General features: G+C 51.5%; 1 protein-coding gene across 2 annotated transcripts in view; it reads right to left on the minus strand.

Moving 5' to 3' along the window:
- Nucleotides 1-641: 641 nt before the first annotated feature.
- The window catches only part of LOC113959241 (tyrosine-protein kinase ZAP-70), a 31,293-nt gene continuing 11,474 nt past the window's right edge, over nt 642-20,460 (minus strand). Inside the window, exons 2-13 of one of the 2 annotated variants that reach the window (XM_027668121.1) lie at nt 13,081-13,537; nt 10,190-10,350; nt 9,153-9,291; nt 7,732-7,810; nt 7,016-7,056; nt 5,625-5,673; nt 4,951-5,131; nt 3,854-4,060; nt 3,455-3,647; nt 2,287-2,427; nt 1,234-1,346; nt 642-786 (exon numbers count right to left, since the gene is read on the minus strand). In XM_027668121.1, the coding sequence (XP_027523922.1) occupies nt 663-786; nt 1,234-1,346; nt 2,287-2,427; nt 3,455-3,647; nt 3,854-4,060; nt 4,951-5,131; nt 5,625-5,673; nt 7,016-7,056; nt 7,732-7,810; nt 9,153-9,291; nt 10,190-10,350; nt 13,081-13,482 (1,830 nt within the window). In that variant the 5' untranslated portion in view covers nt 13,483-13,537 and the 3' untranslated portion in view covers nt 642-662. Of the gene's footprint in view, nt 787-1,233; nt 1,347-2,286; nt 2,428-3,454; nt 3,648-3,853; nt 4,061-4,950; nt 5,132-5,624; nt 5,674-7,015; nt 7,057-7,731; nt 7,811-9,152; nt 9,292-10,189; nt 10,351-11,279; nt 11,386-13,080; nt 13,538-20,460 lie in introns of those variants that run through there. The other variant, XM_027668122.1, reaches the window with a different exon arrangement.

Consider the following 20,460-nt stretch of genomic DNA (forward strand, 5'->3'; position numbering starts at 1 on the left):
GGAGGACAAGCCAGTGGTCCCACTGCTCCTCCCCAGCCCAGCTGCTTCTCACTCTAAGCCAAGGGGGAAGTGGCTCCCTGTCCTGTGTCACACCCCACTCAAAGTTCACCAGAAATGCCACCTTGGTGGTTTCCTGTGAAAGAATTGTATGTGAAGGTGTCTGGAAAGATCCAGATCTGCTGGAGCCAGCACAGTTCATCCTTGGTAAGACTGGTGAGCACAAAGCTCTGAGGTCACAGAATCACTGAATCAGAGAATTGTTAGGGTTGGAGGGGAGCTCTGGAGCTCATCCAGCCCAACTCCCCTACCAAGGCAGGGTCACCCGGAGCAGGTGACACAGGGATGTGTCCAGGTGGGTTTTGAAGGTCTCCATAGAGGGAAGGTCCTGGGATAGCTTTGGAATTGGGCAGGAAGAAGCTCTAATACTGTCTATACTATCCTGTGCCAGGTCAGGCTGGAGGTGATCATGGCCTGCTGCTGACAGGAGGCAAATGATCCCAGCTGAGTGTCCCCTGTGCTGGGACAGCATCATCTCCCAGGTGCTTCGGTCTGGAACTGCTTGAGAAACAAAACCAGCATTTGAGAGATTAAAGCAAAACTTCACAAGGAGCCTTTCCAGGTCCCATGCAGTTGGGGGTGTGTTGAGGAGCAGAGAAGGAACCTCAGGGAAGAGCTGCTTTGGACTTGTCCTCTGTCTGTGGCCCATTTTCTGTCTTGGCAGCAATACTGTAGTAGTAGGAGCGGATTGTGTTTTCCACTTCTACAAATCCTGGACGTTCTTCCCACCTGAGAGGGCAGAGAGGAACAAGAAGGGTCAACAGAGGGGACAAGAGCAGACTGATGTAATGAGAAGATACCAAACACAGAGAACCTGGGGAGGAGCAGCAGCCCAGTTGTACCAGGCTTAAGAGGCCAGCTCAGACTGTTCTGGGATGGAGAGGGTCAAAGACACAGAGCTTGGACAACTCCCAGGATTGGCACAGGCAAATGGAGGAGGATGGTAATAAAATGTTCATCACGGAGTGGGGAGTGACACCAAGGCAGGAGAGACCAATTGCTTTGTGTTGTCACCATTCAATGTGCTCCGGCCTGACCTGGCAAAATGTGTCCCTGCTCATGTCAGGGCTTGGAACGAGATGATCTTTAAGGTCCCTTCAAACCAAACCATTTTGGGATTCTATGGTTCTGATGGACCTGCCACCCAGCAAAGAGCTGAGCTGGTGAGAGCCTCACCTGTAGGTCCAGCACTGCTGCATGAGGGCAAACATCTCTGTGGGGCAGTCGCTGGGACAGTCCAGGCGCTTGCCCTGCTCGATGAAGCTGATCACCTCCGGGCCCTTCATTTTCTAGGACAGGATTGAGTAGGAAATGCATTAATGTTCTTGGAGCTGCCACAGGGTTAGAGGAGACAGGTCAGAGCTGGGCTTGGGGTAAAGCTTTGGACCCATGGGCCACAACTGCATCACCATTTCCAACCCCAGCACCCACAAACAGTGTCTCAGGATGTGGCCCATCTTGCAGACCTCATGTTGTCCACCCCACAGACCTCATCACATCCATCCTGCCAACCCCATCTCACCCATCCTGCAGACCCCATCCTGCCCAGACTCCAGACCTCATGCTGCAGACCCATCCCACCCAGGCTAGAGACCCCATCCCCCCATCCTGCACACTCCATCCCACTCACCCTCCAGACCCCATCCTGCCCAGACTCCAGACTTTATCCTGCTGATCTCAACCCACCCACCCTGCAGACCCCACCCCAGGCTTGGCAGTGGTTGAAAAGTGACTTTTCAGCTCTGCAAATGAGCAGAAGGACCAAAGATCTCCTTTGACTCAAACCCAAATGTTTAGTTTGTTTTCTGTTTCTTCTCCCTTCAGTGAACACAGAGCTGCAGGATCCAACCTCATCGTGCCTTCCATGAAGTGTAAGTGGACCTGAGTCCTTTCCCCTCTGTCCAACAGTGGGAACACCAACTCAAGGAAACAGGAATTGTAGTTTCTGTTCGTGTCATTTCTGACTGTGTCATCCACCTGTGATGGACCCAGCCCTGCCTCACTTTGGAGGGTTCCATCCTCACCTTGAAGGGTTTCTGCCTCGTTTTGTGGAGTTTCTGCCTCATCTTGTGGAGTTTCTGCTCCACCTTGTAGGGTTTCTGCCTTACCTTGAAGAGTTTCCGTCTCACCTTGTAGGGTTTCTGACTCGAAGGTTTTATTTCTCACCTTGTAGGGTTTCTATCTCACCTTGTAGGGTTCTATCCTCACCTTGTAGGGTTTCTGTCTCACCTTGTAGGGTTTCTGCCCGTAGCTGAAGGCCTCCCACATGGTCACACCATAGCTCCACACGTCGCTCTTGCTGGAGAACTTGTGGTAGTTGATGCACTCAGGGGCATACCACTTGAGGGGCCACTTCCCTGCTGTCCTGGCCTGGAGCAAAGCAAAAGGGAGCATTCCCACCCTGAGACACAGAGCTGGGAGCTGGGCCTGAATCCTCCTTTGCTAAATGTTTGTGTCCAGGGCAATCCCACGGTGCTGAAAAAATCCCCTAAATCCTGAGCTCCAAACCCCAGTCCTGGAGGCTGGAGCTTGTTGTGCAGGACACAGAGTGCAGGATGCTGACCTTCCTGCCACCCTGCTCCTGCACCCCAACCCCAGGGCTGTTTAATCACAGAATCATGGAATGCTTTGGGTTGGAAGGACCTTAAAGCCCATCCAGTGCCACCCCCTGCCACAGGCAGGGACACCTTCCACCAGCCCAGGGTGCTCCAAATCCTGTCCAACCCGACCTTGGACACTTGCAGGGATGGGGCAGCCACAGTTGCTCTGGAAATTCCATCCCAGCCCTTCATCACCCTCACAGCCAAGAATTCCTTCCCAATATCCCATCTCACCCTGCCCTCTGGCACTGGGAAGCTATTCCCCTTGTTCTGTCCCTCCAGGCCCTTGTCCAGAGTCCCTCTCCAGCTCTCCTGGAGCCCCTTTAGGCAGTGGAAGGAGCTCTAAGGTCTCTTTGTATCCTTCTCCTCTCCATCTGAACACCCTCAGCTCTCCCAGCCTGGCTCCAGCCCTGGGATAACTTGGTGGCCTTGTCTGGACTCATTCCAACAGGTATTTCTTTCTTGTGTTGGGGGCCCCAGAGCTGGATCCAGGATTCCAGGTGGGGTCTCTGGTTCTCACTGCTGAGAAGAGCAGCCCTGGCTCACTTTTCGTCCCCTTCTCTTCCCTGCTCTTTGCTCTGGCTCCTCTCTTCCCGCTGCACCACGTCCCCCTCGATGCCTCTACAGCCATTTGAATGCCTTCTTTGGGACCCAGAGTTTTGCAAACCCCCTTTTAGTGTCCCAGTAGTGAGACCAGCCAGAGTGTGACATTGTTGTGCAGCTCCTGAGGAGCCCAAAGCCTCTGTCTCTGGGGGTCTCAGCCCCCAGCCAGGAGGGCTTCTGCTCCTCACACTCACCTTGTAGTAACTGTCATCAGCACCAAGAGCCTTGGAGAGCCCAAAGTCACTGATCTTGGCATAGTGCTGGTTCACCAGCAGGACATTTCTGGCTGCCAGGTCCCTGTGGACAAAGTTCTTCTCCTCCAAGTACTTCATCCCCATGGACACTTGGTGCATCAGCTCCACGATATTGCTGATTGCAATCTCATCTCTGGGGAAGATGAAGGGACAATTCACTAATAAAGGATCTGCCATAGTCCCCTCTGAATTTTCCAGCTTCAAGGGAGAATGAACAGGGACAGCTCTGCTCAGTCCCTCTTATCCCACATGAAGAGACATTGCAGCTTCTCTGCACCTCCAAAGCTTAGCTCACCCAGCAGCAGAAAATCAGCCAGAGACATTTAATTCAAAACTCACTTCTTGGAGGCCAAGAACCTGTTGAGGGGTCCTCCGGAAGCCATCTCCATCACCAGCATCAGGGACTCTGCCTCGCAGACCCCGATCATGCGGACAATGTAGGGGTTGTCCAGCTGGTGCATGATCTGAGCTTCCTTCATCATCTCATCCTTCACTGTTTTCTCGTTGTTGCTCTTCAGCACCTTTATGGCCACATCAATCTGCTTCCTGCAAGAGGAACACGTGTGGGATGAGCTGAGCAGCAGCTGGATTCAGGTATCGCAGCCAGGAATGCAAAACATTTCTCGAGTGATGCTGTTGGACCTGTCAACAGACTGTTTTGGCAGAGCCCTGCACCATCCTGGTATCCTAGGCCAAAGAGGAAAGGATCACCTCACCCTTCTAAGGGTAGGCCAGGAGTTGCCATCTGTAGATCTGAAGGCACATCACCTCACACACCAAGATCTGTGTCATTGCTGCCACTCTTCAAGGAGGAAACCGAGGCACAAAGTAGGTGAGGACCATCTGTGTGGGCACATAGACAAGAGCAAGAGAGCCAAAGATGGCACATCTCCTCAGTCTCACTCCTTTGCCCTCACATGGACCTGATCTCAGGAACATGGACCTGCTCCTCTGAGCCCATGAAGTACCTTCAGGGTATTGGAATGAGATGATCTTTAAGGTCCCTCCCCACCCAAACCTTTCTGGGATTTTTCAGAAGTGGCAGTGGTGTGCTCAGAAGTGTGTGGGGCAGGTTCACCCTCAGGGGAGTGAGGCTGTCACTGAAAACCCATGAAAAGTCATAGAATCATAGTATTGTGCCATAATATCATTGAATCATTAGGGTTGGGAAAGACCTCTAAGATCATCAATGAATCCCACCATCACCCAGTAAACCACAGCACAAAGTGCCACATCCACTTGGTTTTTGACCACTTCCAGTGGTGCTAACTCCACCAGATCCACCACCACTGACCTTCCAGACTATCTCTTATACCTCCACCCCATTATCATTTTAGGGTCCATCCAGCTAGAAACAGGATAACTGGGGACACCCCTGAGCCCAGCTCGGATCTCTCTCCTCCAGCTCCCTCCTCACCCCTCTGGGTAACACTCACTTCCTCATTTTGTAGACTCCTTTCTTGACACAGCCAAAGTTTCCTGCCCCCAGCTCCACTTCATCAATCATCAGGTGGTCCCTCTTGAGGAACAGTTTCTTGTCCTTCAGTTCCTCAGGGTCACTGTAGGGGCTCTCGTAGACACTGGTGTCCATGGGCAGCAGACAGGACTTCCCAGCACCTTCTCGGGGGACACAGTTGTTTAGAACCACCTGCCCTTCCCCATCCCTCTCTCCCTCACTGACTGGGAGGCCAATTCTCCTTCAAGCTCCAGCATTTATCCTCTCTCATGGACATCTCCCTTCCTTACACAACCCATAGCCTGTCCAGGTTCCAGCTGCTGAAGGAGCCAGGATGGGGAGAGGTGGCTGAGCATTCCCATTCCACATATCTCTGCAGGGCTTCGCATGGGCAGGACGTCACCCCACTGAAATACAGCTGAATCCATGGATTATTTAGGAGGCAGGATGGAAGATGGGGGTAGGACAGGGCTCGATGTACTGGGTAAAACAGGGAATGGGATAAGGCTGGATTTACTGGGAGCTCAAAACCCTGAAATGACTGGGATGCTCTTGGGTGCCTTTGTAAGAAAGGGGTCTACAGGCAGCTCCTGTGGCTCCTGTGCCATCCCCAGTTTCTGTCTCCTGCCAGGACAGGCTCTCAGAGGTGCTCACCTACAGGCTCCGGTGTGTATCCGTCTGCATTGAGGGGCCCCAGGTTTCTCTGGAAAAGAAATGGGGATAAAGTAGATGAAGGAGCACAGGGAAACTGCCTCAGTTAGAAGTGGAAAGGGAAGGGACAGGGAGCCTCTGCACCCCAACAGAGCCCAGATGGTGATGCCCTTAAAAGGCCCTGAGGTGGCACAAGAGATGGGAGGGGTGTCAAGCCAACATTCCTCTTCCAGTCCCGGCTGGCAGATCCCAAATCAGGGATCAGGCCTTGGGGGATCCAGAGCCAGGTCCCCTGAACACAGCACCCTCCTCCAGTACAGCAGAGAGTGGCAAAGATGTGGGACATTCATCCAGCACAAGCACTGCTTGGAGTCACCAGGATGTGGCAGTTTTGGGCAGCACAGTATAAGATCTGAAGCCATCAGAGAGTGTCCAAAGGAGGGCAGTGAAGATGGGGAAGGGCCTTGAAGGGCAGACCAAGGGCACTTGGTGTGTTCAGCTGGACAAGAGGAGACTGAGGGGAGACCTCACTGCAGTTCCAGCTTCCTGGGCAGGGGCAGAGGAGGGGCAGGGACTGAGCTCTGCTCTGGGGGGACCAGGGACAGCACCCAGGGAATGGCTGGAGCTGTGCCAGGGGGGTTGGGATGGATCTCAGGGAAAGGTCTTCCCCCAGAGGGTGCTGGGGCACTGCCCAGGCTCCCCAGGGCAGTGGGCACGGCCCCAAGGCTGCCAGAGCTCCAGGAGCGTTTGGACAACGCTGTGAGGGACAGGGTGGGATTGTTGGGGTGTCCTGGGCAGGGCCAGGAGTTGGACTGATGATCCCTGGGGGTCACATCCCACTCAGCATATTCTGTGATCCTGTGACGTGGGAGCCCACCACGGATTGTGAAAGCTCCTGAGACAATGGGGGAGTGCTCAGGCCTCACTCAGCTCCACTGGGCTCTGGAAAGGGCTCCCAGCCCCCAAACTCCCTGGTTTCAACACAGTTCAGCTCTGGGAGCTGTGACTGAGCCCAGACATGCCCCGAGGCCAAGGGAGCACAAAGACCTGGCCAAGGGCCAGTGGGCTGAGTGTTCCCAGAATCCAACCACGTCCTCCTCGCTCCTGCCTGGCAAAGAGGGCAGGGGCAGAGGCCCCCCCCAAGGGTGTTGCAAGGAGCTCAGTATGAATGGAAACCATTTTCAGCTCCAACAGTAGCTGTGCCCAGCAATTCCTCATCCCCATCCAAGCTGGAAAAGGGACAATGTCACGGATGGCCCTAGTATAGTCCATTGGAGTTACTAAGTTTTAGGGAAAAGCAGAGTTTCGAGAGCAGAGTTTGATCAGCAAAGCTTGAAATGCAACAGCATTAAACCACTGAGGAACCAATAAAAGAGACCCCCCCAAAAACTTACACTCACAGAGGGGTGGGTTGGTGGAGCTGGTGCTGCAGATGCTGCAAATCAGGAGAGAGAAATTAGGAATTTGCCTAATCCTTAGCAGGATCAGAGCAGCCCTTGAAGGGTTGTGTCTGATCACATCCCCTCCACCCCCCAAAGGACAGTTTTTGCAGCTTTAGACAAAAAAAAAAAAGGTGTGGAAATGTGCCTGGATATGGGTGTTATTCCCAAATCAGTGGGAATAATCAGTCTCCATCAATCCCAGAGCAGAGACTGGCTGAGGAGAGTGAGGGTCCCATGGGCAGGCTCTGAAGGGACATTTGTGACACTTGGACCAGCACAAAATGACCCATGGTTTGGATCATTCAGCTCCAGGGACCCACCAGGACCCAGCCTTGCAGGACATGTTTCCTGCTGCCTGAAAAGCAGGTGATTTTCAGAAGCCTTTTGGCTCACCAGGAGTCCCTGATCCATTTGAGGCACTGGTTCTCCCCATCTGCTCCTGCCTTTGGGTGTCCTTAGGCCAGGCCAGGAGAGTGGCCACTTTGAGCAGACAACATGACATGAGACTTGCCCAGTTTGCCAGAGGAGCAGAGACCTCACTGCTCCCTGCCCAGCAAGGGCTCAGCAAGGTTGGACACAGCAAGAGAAATGTGGGTTGGCACCACTCAAACTGGCACCACTTGGTAGCAAACCCAGGCCAGGGGTGGCACTGGGAGACGTCAGCTCACCTGGCAGGTTGGGGTTGGGACAGGTTTCCTTCAGGTAGAAAATCAGCCCATCTGGTTTGAGTTTTAGGTACTCCACCAGCTGCAAAAGGAATCGGAGGAAAAAGAGATTATTGTGAGGAAAAAATCACCTCTTTTTTTGTTGAAGACAACTTTTGTGGCTTATGGCAATGGTTCCTCTCAGATTTATGCAGGCAAGGACTAGAATGTTTCTCTCCTCTGTCTAAAAGGAGATCTGCTCACTCAGGGATGTCCTACAGTAAGTGCTTGTATATTTAAATATCTACCAGAGCTGGGAAGAACTTTTCAAGTTAGATAAGGACCAAAAAAAGACAAAAGGAAATCTCCAGTATGAGATTTTCAGTGTAATATTATTGTCCCAGCCAGAAAGGTTTTTTAAGTCCTTTTGTGTTTGATAAAGCCTGAAAGAAACATTTTGCTTTCCTAGAGGAACTCCAGGGTTAGCTCTGAGGATCCCAGGCAGCTTTTCCCTGCAGCACCACTGGTCCAAGCACAGTGGGGATTTGACTCTGGCTGGAGACAAGCAGCCCAGCCCTGGCCACTGGACCACAGGGACACAAGGCTTTCTCTTCTCCTGTCTGGCTCAGATTTCAGCTGCAACTGGGAGCCTGACATGGTTCTGTTGCCATAAAAATGCCCCCAGGCCTTTGTTTTCAATCAAACTCAGAGTGAAAACAGTCCTGGGAATTTGGAAAATTCAGCAAAACAGAGTTACTGTCCCCCCAGGTAGCCCTACCCAGGGGGAAGCTCTGGGATCTGCTCCCTGGAGCAGGTCTGAGGTGGGTGCCAGGGGGCACAGCTGGGCTCTGGGGGGGACATGGAGTCCCCAGCAGTGCCAAGAGTTGCTGGACCATGTGTCCCATTCCCTAAAAACCCATAAAAAAAAATTCATAAGGATTGCTGGGTCATCGCAGCCATGTCCCCTTCCCACTCTCAGGGGTGACAGGATGTGTCTCCTGCCACTGGGATCTTCAGCCACATAAAGATTTCAGCAGCTGGCTCCAGATTTCTGCACTCCCCTACTCTCTGCACCAAAACCAGTCCCTTGAAACATGGCGTGGTAACCTGTAGTCAACGGTTTTGCCAATCTTGGAGCAGTCTGGGGAACACACGGGAGGGACAACATGGGATGAGCAATTTCAGGGTTTTCGGGAAGGGAAAACAACCCATACCACTACCCATGGATGCTCTTAAAGCCTTTAAAGGTCCATATGGCCTTTCCTGTCCCTCAAGGCAGCTACAGTTGGTCAGAGCCTGGTGCTGATCACACCAAGGCTGTGGTTTTGATCCATGTATGGGCCATTCACTTCAGAGTTGATGATCCTCGTGGGTCTCTCAGAATAACAAGTGAAAAATGCCTGTACTTTCTTAGACATCAGTTTTCAGCACCCCCAGCACTTTACCTGCCAGAGTGTGTCGAACTTGGTGCCCTCAGGGATGGAGTATTTGCCAGACTTGTCCTGGTCCACCCTGTAGTGATACACAGTCTTGCCATAGACGAGGGACAGGGCGTAGGTGCCGTTTTCCTTCCTTTCTCTCAGCCTGGAAGGAAGGAGAACTATTAAAAGTAGCTCTAGAATTTGCCCTGCAAGTTGTCATGGTTGCCTGGGGTGGGTGGGCATGTGGAAAGGTGTCCCTGAATCCACTGTTGGAATTGCCACCTTCCCAACACCCCTCTGAAGATGCCGAGGGGGATCCTTCAACTTCTGGTTTTTGCCTCTCTCATGGAATCCAAGAATGGTGGGATCTTACAGCTCATCCAGTTCTGCCCCTCTGCCATGGGCAGGAACACCTTCCACTAGCCCAGGTTGCTCCAACCTGGCCTTGGACACTTCCAGGGATGGGGCAGCCACAGCTTCTCTGGACAACCTGTGCCAGGGCCTCACCACCCTCACAGGGAAGGGTTCCTTCCCAATATCCAATCTAAATTTCCTCTCTTTCAGATTAAACCCATTCCCCCTTGTCCTATCACTAAAGTTCCTAATGAACTGTTCTCCAGCTAATTCTTCCTTTCCCTGACTCATTCAGGAGATAATTCAATTAAGAGCTGTCTCACCTTGGCAGAGATGAAAAGCAAATGCTTTCTCCTGTGTTTTATGGGCCATACATTGCCAAACTGTCAGTGTTAAATGCCTTCATCAACTGAACCCTGTATTTCATATCATCCAGTGCAGTGGAAAGCACATTTCATAGAGATATTTCAACATGAGAAATAAATAAAGCTCAAGATTGGCTCTTCATGGAGTCCAGACGCTGTCTGGGCAATAACAGATTTGGGGTCTTAACCCCTGTCTTTGAAATATCTGTAACTAGCCTGACCACAATCAGCTAAACCTCCTCTCAGAACTGTCATGTGAAAGCAATAATTACAGGATGGTGGAGGTGGGGAAAGGGTGAAAAGCACAGGGATCACAGCATCTGCCAGGGTTTGGATACTCACAGGAATTTCCCGTCAGGTTGTGCCCCCGAGTAGAGCCTCCGCTCAGCCTCGTCCCGGGTGATGCTGCCGTGGTACCAGGCCATCCTCTCATGGGCTGTGGTGGCAACCAGCTTCTCCACCTGTGGAGCCTGGCTTATGATGGCCTGTTCCAGTGCATCCCCCTGGAAAAGAGTGGGAAAGGAGACATCCTGCCATTCTGCTGCACCTTTGCAAGGCTTCAGCACAGCTGATTTTGCACCAGTTGGGGCAGATGACACAGGAAACTTGGAGGGTTTCCTAATTAAAGGGACTGCAACCCAACAGTGGGTCATAGCAGAATTCTGTTCTGCTGCAGAGCAGAATTCCTTTCTTCTCTCAATTGACCTCATCCCTTGAATCCAGCTGAAGTCCATTGACTCACTGGTGAGGGAAGAGAAAATCATCAATGTGGCGGAACTTGATGCCACAAGGGTTGTGGGGTGTCTTTCAACCATTCTTTGCGTTCCTTGGGAGGGGGTCCTGGTGGGTGGAAAGTTGGGTCTGAGTCAGCAGAGTGTCCTGGCAGCCCAAAGGACCACCCTGTCCTGGGGGGCATCAGGCCCAGCATCACTGGCCGGGCCAGGGAGGGGATTGTCCCACCCTGCTCTGACCTGGGGTGGCCTCACCTCGAGTCCTGGGGGCTGTTTGGGGGCCACAGTGTCAGAAACATCAATGTCAGAAGGATGTTGGAGAGTGTCCAAAAGAAGCACACGGGGATGGGGAACGGTCTGAGGGGCAGCTGAGGGCACTCGGCTGGTTCAGCTGGAGCAGAGGAGACTGAGGGGAGACTCCTCGGGGGCTGCAGCTCCTGCCCAGGGGAGGCGGAGGGGCAGGGACTGAGCTCTGCTCTGGGACCAGGGACAGGAGCCAGGGAAGGGCTGGAGCTGTGCCAGGGGGTTGGGATGGATCTCAGGGAAAGCTTCTTCCCCCAGAGGGTGCTGGGGCACTGCCCAGGCTCCCCAGGGCAGTGGGCATGGCCTTGTGGGTCCCTTCGAACTCAGGAGAGTCCAGAATTCCATTATTTTCTTTAAAGCAGAACGTCTCTGGTGCTCCTGCATTCCTGGCTGCTCACCAGCTCCAGACACCAGAACTTGGCAAGAGCAATGCAGTCTGGAAATCAAGTGGGGGACCCTCAATCCATCTCCCCGGGCTCACACCTGCTCTAAACTGTTATTTTTCGTTGCCAGGAGATGGCGATGTCCTTTGTGTTATCTGTCAGTGGCCACAGATCTGCTTCGTGGAGAAACCCCATAGAACACTTGCTTCTGGTATAGAATTCTGGCACAAAATAACTCATTCTGATCTAGAATACCTCATTCTGCTATAGAAAACCTATAGAATACCTCATTCTGTCAAATACCTTTGCTCTAAAATAGGCCAAATTTAGAGAGCTTTTGTAGAAAGGCTCCATAAGGACAATTCCTGAACCATATGTCTGCCAAGACTTGAATTAAAATATGGAATCACAGGATCAATTAGGTTGGAAAAGACCCCCAAGATCAACAATTCCAACCTGTGACCAATCCCAACCTTGTGAACTGGCTCAGAGCACTGAGTGCCACATCCAGTCATTCCTTGGACACCTCCAGGAATGGTGATTTCACCACCTTCCCAGGCAACCCCTTCCAACGAAACAACAAAATCACACTTGAGGAGCCTGAGTAGCCACTGTCAAGGTGATAGGAGGTAGAAGGAAATTAATTACAGGGCTGCCAGTGTGACCATTTAGAGAGTTTTGCTTTATTCATATATTATATATATTCTAGTCTGTAATAAAATACAGGAACCTGTCTGCAGTTATTTAGATACTACTGTTGTAGTATCTAAATTTAAATGAGAGATCTGATCCTGTACCAACTACCTCAGGCTCATAGGTAAAAGCTCCATTGGCAAAAAAACCCCTCTACAAAGGAAAAACCTTCAAATAGGCAAAGACTCCACTGCAAAGAAAGAGGAAGACCTGAGCAAAAGTCTAAGTCTGGTTTCATTCCATCTTCAGCACAACATTTGGAGGCATCTCATGTGAAGAGCACTGATCTAAGGCAGGGAGCATCCCATGGGCTGCAGAGGAGAGAAGGACACGTGGGGAAAAGCTGGCAAGGGGAACTCCAGGTGTTCCAAAGGGGAGTCACAAAATCACAGAGTTGGAAGGGACCCACAAGGACCATCGAGTCCAACTCTTAGCCCTGCACAGGACCATCCCAAGAGTCACACCCTGTGCCCCAGAGGATCATCCAAATGCTCCTTGAGCTCTGGCAGGCTCTGTCAGAGCTCAAGAAGGCTTGGGAAGATGTTTAGACTTGTTTCTGAGGAAGGAACTGTGAAAGAGAGGAATTAAGACTGTTCTTAGTGCCATCAGCCTCCAAGAAGGATCTTGTTCTAGAGGGGGCAAGAACAAAGGGATGATGCAAGAGCAAGAGGGGGATGACAGTGGCTGTGAAGTAAGATAACACACAGGTACCCTCGAAATGCCAGGCAGTGGAAGGATTGTAGGAAAATTTATTTCCAGAGTCAAGAACACTGGACTTCCAAGGAACTTATCTTAATGGTGCTCTGAACACTGGGCCTGACAAAAGCCCCACTCCTGCTCTTCTTTATCATCACTGGCCCCCTGGCCCTCCCCACCCCAGAGGCCCTTAGTCTGTGAGTTCTTATCTCTTTCCTCATACCAGAGAAAATTTCTCTGGAATGCAGGAGGAGAAAACACCTAACATTTTCTCTGGGAAAGATGCTTCTTCTGGGCAGGAAAGCAAAGAACTCTAATCTCCTCGCCATAAATCTTCCAACAGGGTAGCAGCGACAGAGGGGTCAGGGCGCAAGCAGCAGGGTGTGAGCACCCCTTGCACATTCCCACTCTTGGAAAAGGCCAGTACCTCCAGTTTCCATGTCTGCCGGACATACTCCCGCACCATGTTGTCCCTCATGCTGTCGAACACCCCGGGCTGGGGCTCCACCCCGCTGGGCCGGTTGCAGGGTTTGCGGAGGGGGCAGCACAGGCCGTCGGCGTCCTTGGAGTAGAACTCGCAGAGCTCCTCGGGCCCACAGTGGGCCTTGCCCCCCAGGATGGCGTAGGTGCCGTTCAGCTGGCGCTCGATGGGGTAGTGGTAGAACTGCAGGTCGAACACCACGGACAGCACGTACCCACCCAGGCTGCGCAGGCACTGCCGCAGCAGGAACAGCCCGTCCGACATCCCCGCCAGCTTCAGGTGCTCCTCAGCCTCCGACCTGGCGATGCTGCCGTAGTAGAAGGGCAGGTGAGCAGCGGCATCCGGCATCTCCGAGACCTTCCTGGGACTCCTCCGGGTGGTTCACGCACTGCTGGTGCTCAGTCTGGAAGAGAAAATTCATGGAATCACGGAATCACAGGATCAACCAGGTTGGAAAAGACCTCTGAGATCATGGAGTCCAACCCACAACCCAACACCACCTTGTCACCCAGACCATGGCACTGATGCCACGTCCAGTCTGTCCTTAAACACCTCCAGGGATGGTGACTCCACCTCCTCCCTGGGTAGCCCCTTCCAGTGGCTGATCCCTCTCTCTGAGAAGAATTTCTTCCTGATGTCCAACCTAAACCTCCCCTGGTACAGCTAAAGGCTGTGCCCTCTTGTCCTATGGCTGGCTGCCCGGGAGAGGAGACCAACCCCCCCGGTTCCCCCTCTTGTCAGAGGGTTGTAGAGAGTGATGAGATCTCCCTTGAGCCTTCTCTTCTCCAGGCTGAGCCCCCCCAGCTCCCTCAGCTGCTCCTCACAAGAACTTGTGCTCCAGACCCTTCACCAGCCTCGTTGCCCTGAATGTTCTTCACTGACACATAATTTTGCAAAAATGGTTAGTTGGAATAAAGACTCCTCTGTCTTGAGGTTCTTCAGCCCTCAGCTGACTCTCTGAGTCATTTCAAACCTCTTGTGGAGAGGAACATCAGGGATAAATGTTAGAGTACAATGTTAAAAAAACCCAAGCAAACAACAACAACAACAACACAAAAACAAACAAACAAACAAACAAAAAACCAAAAAAAACCCCACAAAAAACCAAAAAAAACCCACAAAAAAATCAAAACCTCACAGCCAGGACTTTAACCAATGCTTTATGAAAAAACTAAAATCCTTTATTGCCTTTGCTTTTTCTGCCTGTTCTAGCACTGCAGGCGAGAGCTGTTAGTTCAGGTGCTTTCACTGCACTTACTTCCTGAGAAGGTCAGCACCTCTTCCTAAATACTCACTCTATCCATATCCCCATCCACAGCATCCCACAGGATTCCTCCACCCTGCCCTAAATAGAGCTACAAAGTATAAGTAAAACCCATCTGAGCTTGATTTAAAGATTCCAAGCAATAAAGAATGCACCAAATCCTGCAGTGAATCGCTCCAAATGGTTAATTATCTTAACTATTAAAAAAGTGCTTCTCACATCCATCCCGAAGTTTTCAGCCTTGACTTCCTACCATTTTCTCTCCAGCCCTCTTTTCACAATAAAAGGAAATTCTTTCACCTCTCTGAGTAAATTAGTTTTGTCATGGAGGTCTCTGAGGCCAGAATCTTAAATGCAGTAAGATTACAACATGAGATGTCTAAGAAGCATTTAGATACATGATTGCACCAAACACAGCACGAGGAGATAGAGATAAGCCCAAGTGCTTCTGGGCAGACATCAACCGTCAGTCGATGGGAACAAGAAGAAACTTTCCTCTAATTGTCCTTTGAACAATCTATGTTTTCTTTTCCCCACAATACCTGACTCTGGTGGTCTCTGAATTTGGCCGATCCCACTGGCAGAAAGGGGCACGTTGTTGACCGAGTTGCTGCAGAGGCCCTTCTGTATTTACACAAGTCCTGTATCTCTATCTCGAATCATCCAGAATCCCACCCAGAGGGTGTTGACAGGGGCCAATGTGCTGTGATTCATGGAAACATCATCAGATCCTAAGGGTCTCATTTGTTCCCTGCACAGATGACGACCCCAAGAAAGGTCAGAGTGGTTGTCCCCATCCCACAAACACGTCACTCGTGTTCAGAGTAAAGCAGACACTGGGAGAGTAAAGAGGACACTGGGTTTTTGGGCAATTTGCCTTAGTTCTTCCCAATTTGACCCTTATTTCTGAACACTGTGGGAGAAGTCACTACCCAATGGGTTGAGCCCATTGCTGTGGCCTCTGCTCTCAGGCAGTGGCTGGAGCTGTGTCTGGGCTGGTGGTCAGCCCTGCTGGGGCTCCCCCAGGCTCCTTCATCCCTCTCAGCACAACAGTGGCAGTGCTGAATCACTGGAGCTGGGAGGGGGTTGGCTGGATCTGTGCTCTGGACGGGTAGGAATGGGATAAGGGTGAGGAGGAAATTCCTGAGAAGGAACCAACCCTGCTCTGCAAAGACCCTTGTGGAGCTGGATTTATGGCAACCAGACCATTCTGTACCTATTTGTTTGTTGTCTCCATCAAGCCCCGAAATGGCCCTGATGAGAACAGGAAGGGAGAACAGGAGGCGTTTCAGCCAAGGCAGGAAACCACAACAGGAAGCCTCAGTGGTGTTCACAGCTTGGATGAGGGACCAGTGAAACCCTGTCAGGCACAGCACAACGGTGGAGCCCCTTCCACCAAATCCATCCAACGGAGCAGACTGGGGTCTTGGCAGAGCTGCCGTTCTGGGACACAAAGGAAAACACCCCGTGGCTCAAACCCAGACTGGAGTCGGTGCTTGGGACCAAAGCAAACGTCCTAATCCTGTGGTGCCTCCAGGCATCAAAGCAGCCCAGGCACTGGTTCCCAGACCTGGTTCCCAAACCCGGTTCCCTCAGATGACCAGGTCTTCCCAACCTCATCCTGTTCCCAGGACTGAAGGATGTGAGACTGAGGATTGCAGCTCTTGGGTTTAACTGCAGTGAGCTCATGAGTCACGTTCAGGAGGAAGAGGAAGTGCTGAGTGAGCAGTGGGAGATCAATGGCCTTCTTCGTGTGCTGCTACTTTCCACTGCCCACCTGGGACAAACAGCAGGGAGTACAAGGATGCTGCACCCAAACATGCTGATTCCCTCTCCTGGAAAGTCCAGGAGCAGAACATCACAGCAAACAAATTGTTCAGATAGGTGAAAATGAGGTGGTGGAAGCCATTGGTGACATCTGAGCTCTCACAAAATTTCCAGCTGCCTACACAGAGTGTTCTGTTATAAACAGGCTGGTTTTCCTCTCCAAACACAGAGCTGTGAGTGAAGGAACCCTCATGGAGTGATCCCAGGCCTTGGTTCAGGCTGTGCCACCCATCTCATCCAAGCCTTGCTGTCACAGGTGAACCCTGGTAGGAAATGACTCCTACCAGAAAAAACTTCTAAGTCCCCAGACATGAGGGAAAGTCACCTGCTGAAGTCTCAGAGCAAACTTGAACAGGATGATTTATAGCCCCTCTTACTTTTAAAAGGTTTGTCCAACCACCCTAGCTCTTCCCATTGCTCATACACCAGCCCAGGGTCTTCTGGGCATAACTCAGCTCCTCTTCCAAACTACAGCTCTGGTCACAGAACCACAGAATATGCTTAGTTGGAAGAGACCCACAAGGATCATCGAGTCCAACTCCTGGATGGGCACAGGCCCATCCCTAAGAGTCACACCCTGTGTTCAAGAGTAACATCCAAACGCTCCTTTGAGCTCTGTCCTTGGCAGTACATCTGGGTGGACCTGAGCAACCCTGAACAACCCCAACAGACTTCCACAAACCTCACACAACCTCCTTTTCCCAAAGCAGACAAAAGTTAGAACCAATTTCATGGACTGATTTGGTGAATGTAATAAATGCACAGAAGAAGCTGTGCAAGGGACCCTCCACCATCATTAATTTTAAGTGACAGGACCTGATTTTTCCAGCACCTGCCTAGTCTCTGGCCCTGGGTGTTCCTGTTGGGTTTAGGTGCTCCCCTCAGGCTAGACAGAGCCCTCGGGGCTGTCACCCAGGGCCCCTGTGATGATGGCCACGTTTGCAAGTTGGTGTCATGACATGGAGATGTCCTGAAAAAAAAGAACCCCTGTGTCGAACAGAGTGGGATCTGTGCCCATGGCACCCAGGAGATGTCAGGCAATCACGTCCATATATAGTTGGGCACTTATTTCACTCATCAGACAGGAACCAATAGGAACTGGTTTGATTTTGTAACTTCTCAGAACAGCAGAAGCACTTTGTGTGAATACAGAGCCAGTTCCCAGGAGCACTGGTGAAACTGGAGGCAGCACTGGCAAACTTCAGCATCCTGTTAGGACCATATTTTCTGTCCCATTGTCCTGGCAGCAATAATCCCATATAACACAAACAACCCCATATACCCCAAAACATTCCATATACCACAAATAACCCCATATAACACAAATACATCCCATATAACACACATAAATCCCTTATACCACAAACAATCCCATATAACACAAGTAATCCTGTATAAAACAAATAAATCCCATATACTACAAATAATCCCATATACCACAAAAATCCCATATAGCACAAATAATCCCTTATACAACAAATACCCCCATTTACCAAAAATAATTCTATATAACACAAATAATCCCATATACCACAAATAATCCCTTATGCCACAAATAATTCTTTAGATCACAGCCCTGGCTGGCTGAGCTGTCCCTTTAAGGTGGTTGGGTCACCCTGGGGGAGAGGAGGGACCTGCCCAGGGGAGATCAGGGGCTGGAGAGTGGGAACCAGCACAGAGAGGTCAGGGGATGCTTTGGAGGTGGTGCTGGGAGCAGTGTGGGGCAGGGGGGTTTTAACCACCCCCTACATGGGGTTTGACTGGGGAAGGGGAGCAGGGGCAGCTGGAAGTGCCTGGTAAATTTGGCATTGCTGAGAGGTGAGGTCAGCCTGGGGTGGGTAGTGGGGTCTTTTGGCTCCTCTGAGGTCTCTTCTGCTGCCCCTCAGGGTTGGGAGTGTCCTGTGGCACAGGGGTGGTTCCATGGGCAGCCCAGTTTAGCTGCTTGACCTGCAGCAGGTGAGTCAGCTGGGTGGGTGTGGAAGGAGCATCACTCTGCCCCGAGCTCCTATGGCCTGGAGAGCCTCCTTGTCCATGTGAACTAGCCTCTTTGACCACCCCTTGGGAAGGGAAGATGCTTCTCTTGGTGCCACCTGTGCTCCCTCGAAGAATAAATGTGCATTGTCACAGTGCTGCTACAGCCCCTTCTGACAGCGCTGCAGGAGAGCCCTGAGCACAGGTCTGTTCCCAAGGTTATCCCAAGCCTACTGTTCCCTGAGCTCTCCAGGAGCCCTGATGGTCCCCACAGAGGGGTGGCTGGATGGAGGAGCAGGACTGAGCCTTCTCTGTGGCACAGAGAAGGGGTGGGGAGGATTTAGGGCTGGGAGCTGGGGGTGAGGAGCAGAGGGGTGGCAGAGACAGAGTGATCTCAAGCAGCAGGCGCTTCCCTCTGGACTTGCATGTGCAGGAACCTTCTGGCTGTCCCCCATCCCTTCCCTGGATTCCATTCAGTTGTTCCTGATTTGATCTGAGAACTGGATTTATGGCTGAAGATAAGAAGGGCTGAAAAATACCTCCAGCTGCCTTTCCAAGTCATTCATCCCAAGAGGAGCTGGCACTGTGCAGGAGGATGAACTGAAGAGCTGATTCCTGGAGCTCAGGCACATGTTTGGGTTTGGTTTTTTCGGGTTTTTGTTTGTTTGTTTTTGTTTTTTTTTAAAATATTACATAACAGAAAGCTTTAAAATAACTTTGATTCAACATGAAATGCTTCTTTAGTTCAAAGACAAACCTGACAAACTTAACTTTGGACTGACCTGGCTGCAGGTTCCCGATTAATGTTTAATTTTTATTTATGCACTCCATGGCAGCTCTTCCCAAGATTTCCTCCTGAGCACTCCCATTCCTGGCCAGAGCTGCTTTTCTGACCTCCCAGTTCATTGAAACCTCAGCTACTCACCCATTTATCAGCAAGTGAGCTACGTGTGAGTGGGAGTTTATGAAAGTGTGAGCCCGTTTGTGTTTGTGCTCACTAACAGGCTGCCTTCTGCTTGTATGTGGAGATAACTCTTCTACTTCTCAGGGAGCAGCACTGACTCAGACTTGCCTGAAGTGGTGGCTTTTACACAAACACCACCTTGTCCCCCAGCCCAGAGCACTGAGTGCCATGTCCAGTCGTTGCTTGAACATCTGCAGGGATGTGACTCCAGCACCTCCCTGGGCAGCCTCTTCCAAAGCCTGACCACTCTTTCCAGGAAGAAATTCCTCCTGATGTCCTTCTCCCACCTGGGGTGAAACACTGGAGCCATTTGGCCCCGGGGGCAGTCCACAGTCCTTTTTGAAAGGAAAAATATTAAATTCCACAGCAACAATTCCACTTGCAAGGCCCATGAAGGGCTCTGGTGCCCCAGTGATATGTGAAGGCTCCTGACTGTACCAGACCCAGAGAAGAGCTCATGGAGATCAGTGCCCCTCTTTCTCTTTATAAATCTGTGTCCAGAGACCTTGTGCCACCCAGCACAGTGTTACTGGAGGTCAAACACAGAGGGAGTGGCTCTGCTCAAATGCTTGTGGCCTTGATCTTAGAGAAAAGGAGGCTCAGGGGGCACCTTCTCACTCTCTACAACTCCCTGGCAGGACGGGAAGGCCCAAGTGGGGGTCACTATTTCCTCTTATCTGGGACAAGAGGAAATAGCCTCAAGTTGTGCCAGGGAAGACTGAATATGAATATTAGGGAAAATTACTTCACTGGAAGGGTTGTCCAGCCCTGACACAGGCCGCTCAGGGCAGTGGTGGAGTCCCCATCCCTGGAAAGATTTAAAAGACATGTAGATGTGGCACTTGGTTTAGTGATGGCCTTGGCAGCGTTAGGCTCGCAATGGAACTGGATGATTTTAAAGGCTTTTCCCGCCTTAATGGTCCTGTGATTCCGTGTACTGGAAGCAGCCAGTGGCAGGGGAATGGGTGACTGGTGTTCTGTGCCACCTTCCACCAGGACCTGAGCTGGACAGGCTGCCTTGGGTGTCCTCAGCTCTGGTAAACGTTTATTCCCACGAGCCAGTGCCCTTGCTGACAGTTCATGTTTGAGGAGTCTGGCACAGATACAAGTCTGTGCCCAGAGGCTCAGAGGGTGCCATGTGCCACCTCTGCCCCCACCCTGCAGCTCTCAGACCCTCTCTTCTTGCTGCTCTGCTGTGGTTTGGCCGCTCGTGGTGCTCATCCTTCCCCAAGAGGCAGCACCGGTGCGGCAGAGCAGGGAAAATCGATGACACGCCGTTTGGAGCAGGGAGATGGCAACA

Source organism: Corapipo altera, unplaced genomic scaffold (genome assembly GCF_003945725.1).
Source record: "Corapipo altera isolate COAL_440 unplaced genomic scaffold, ASM394572v1 108, whole genome shotgun sequence".
Taxonomy (NCBI): domain Eukaryota; kingdom Metazoa; phylum Chordata; class Aves; order Passeriformes; family Pipridae; genus Corapipo; species Corapipo altera.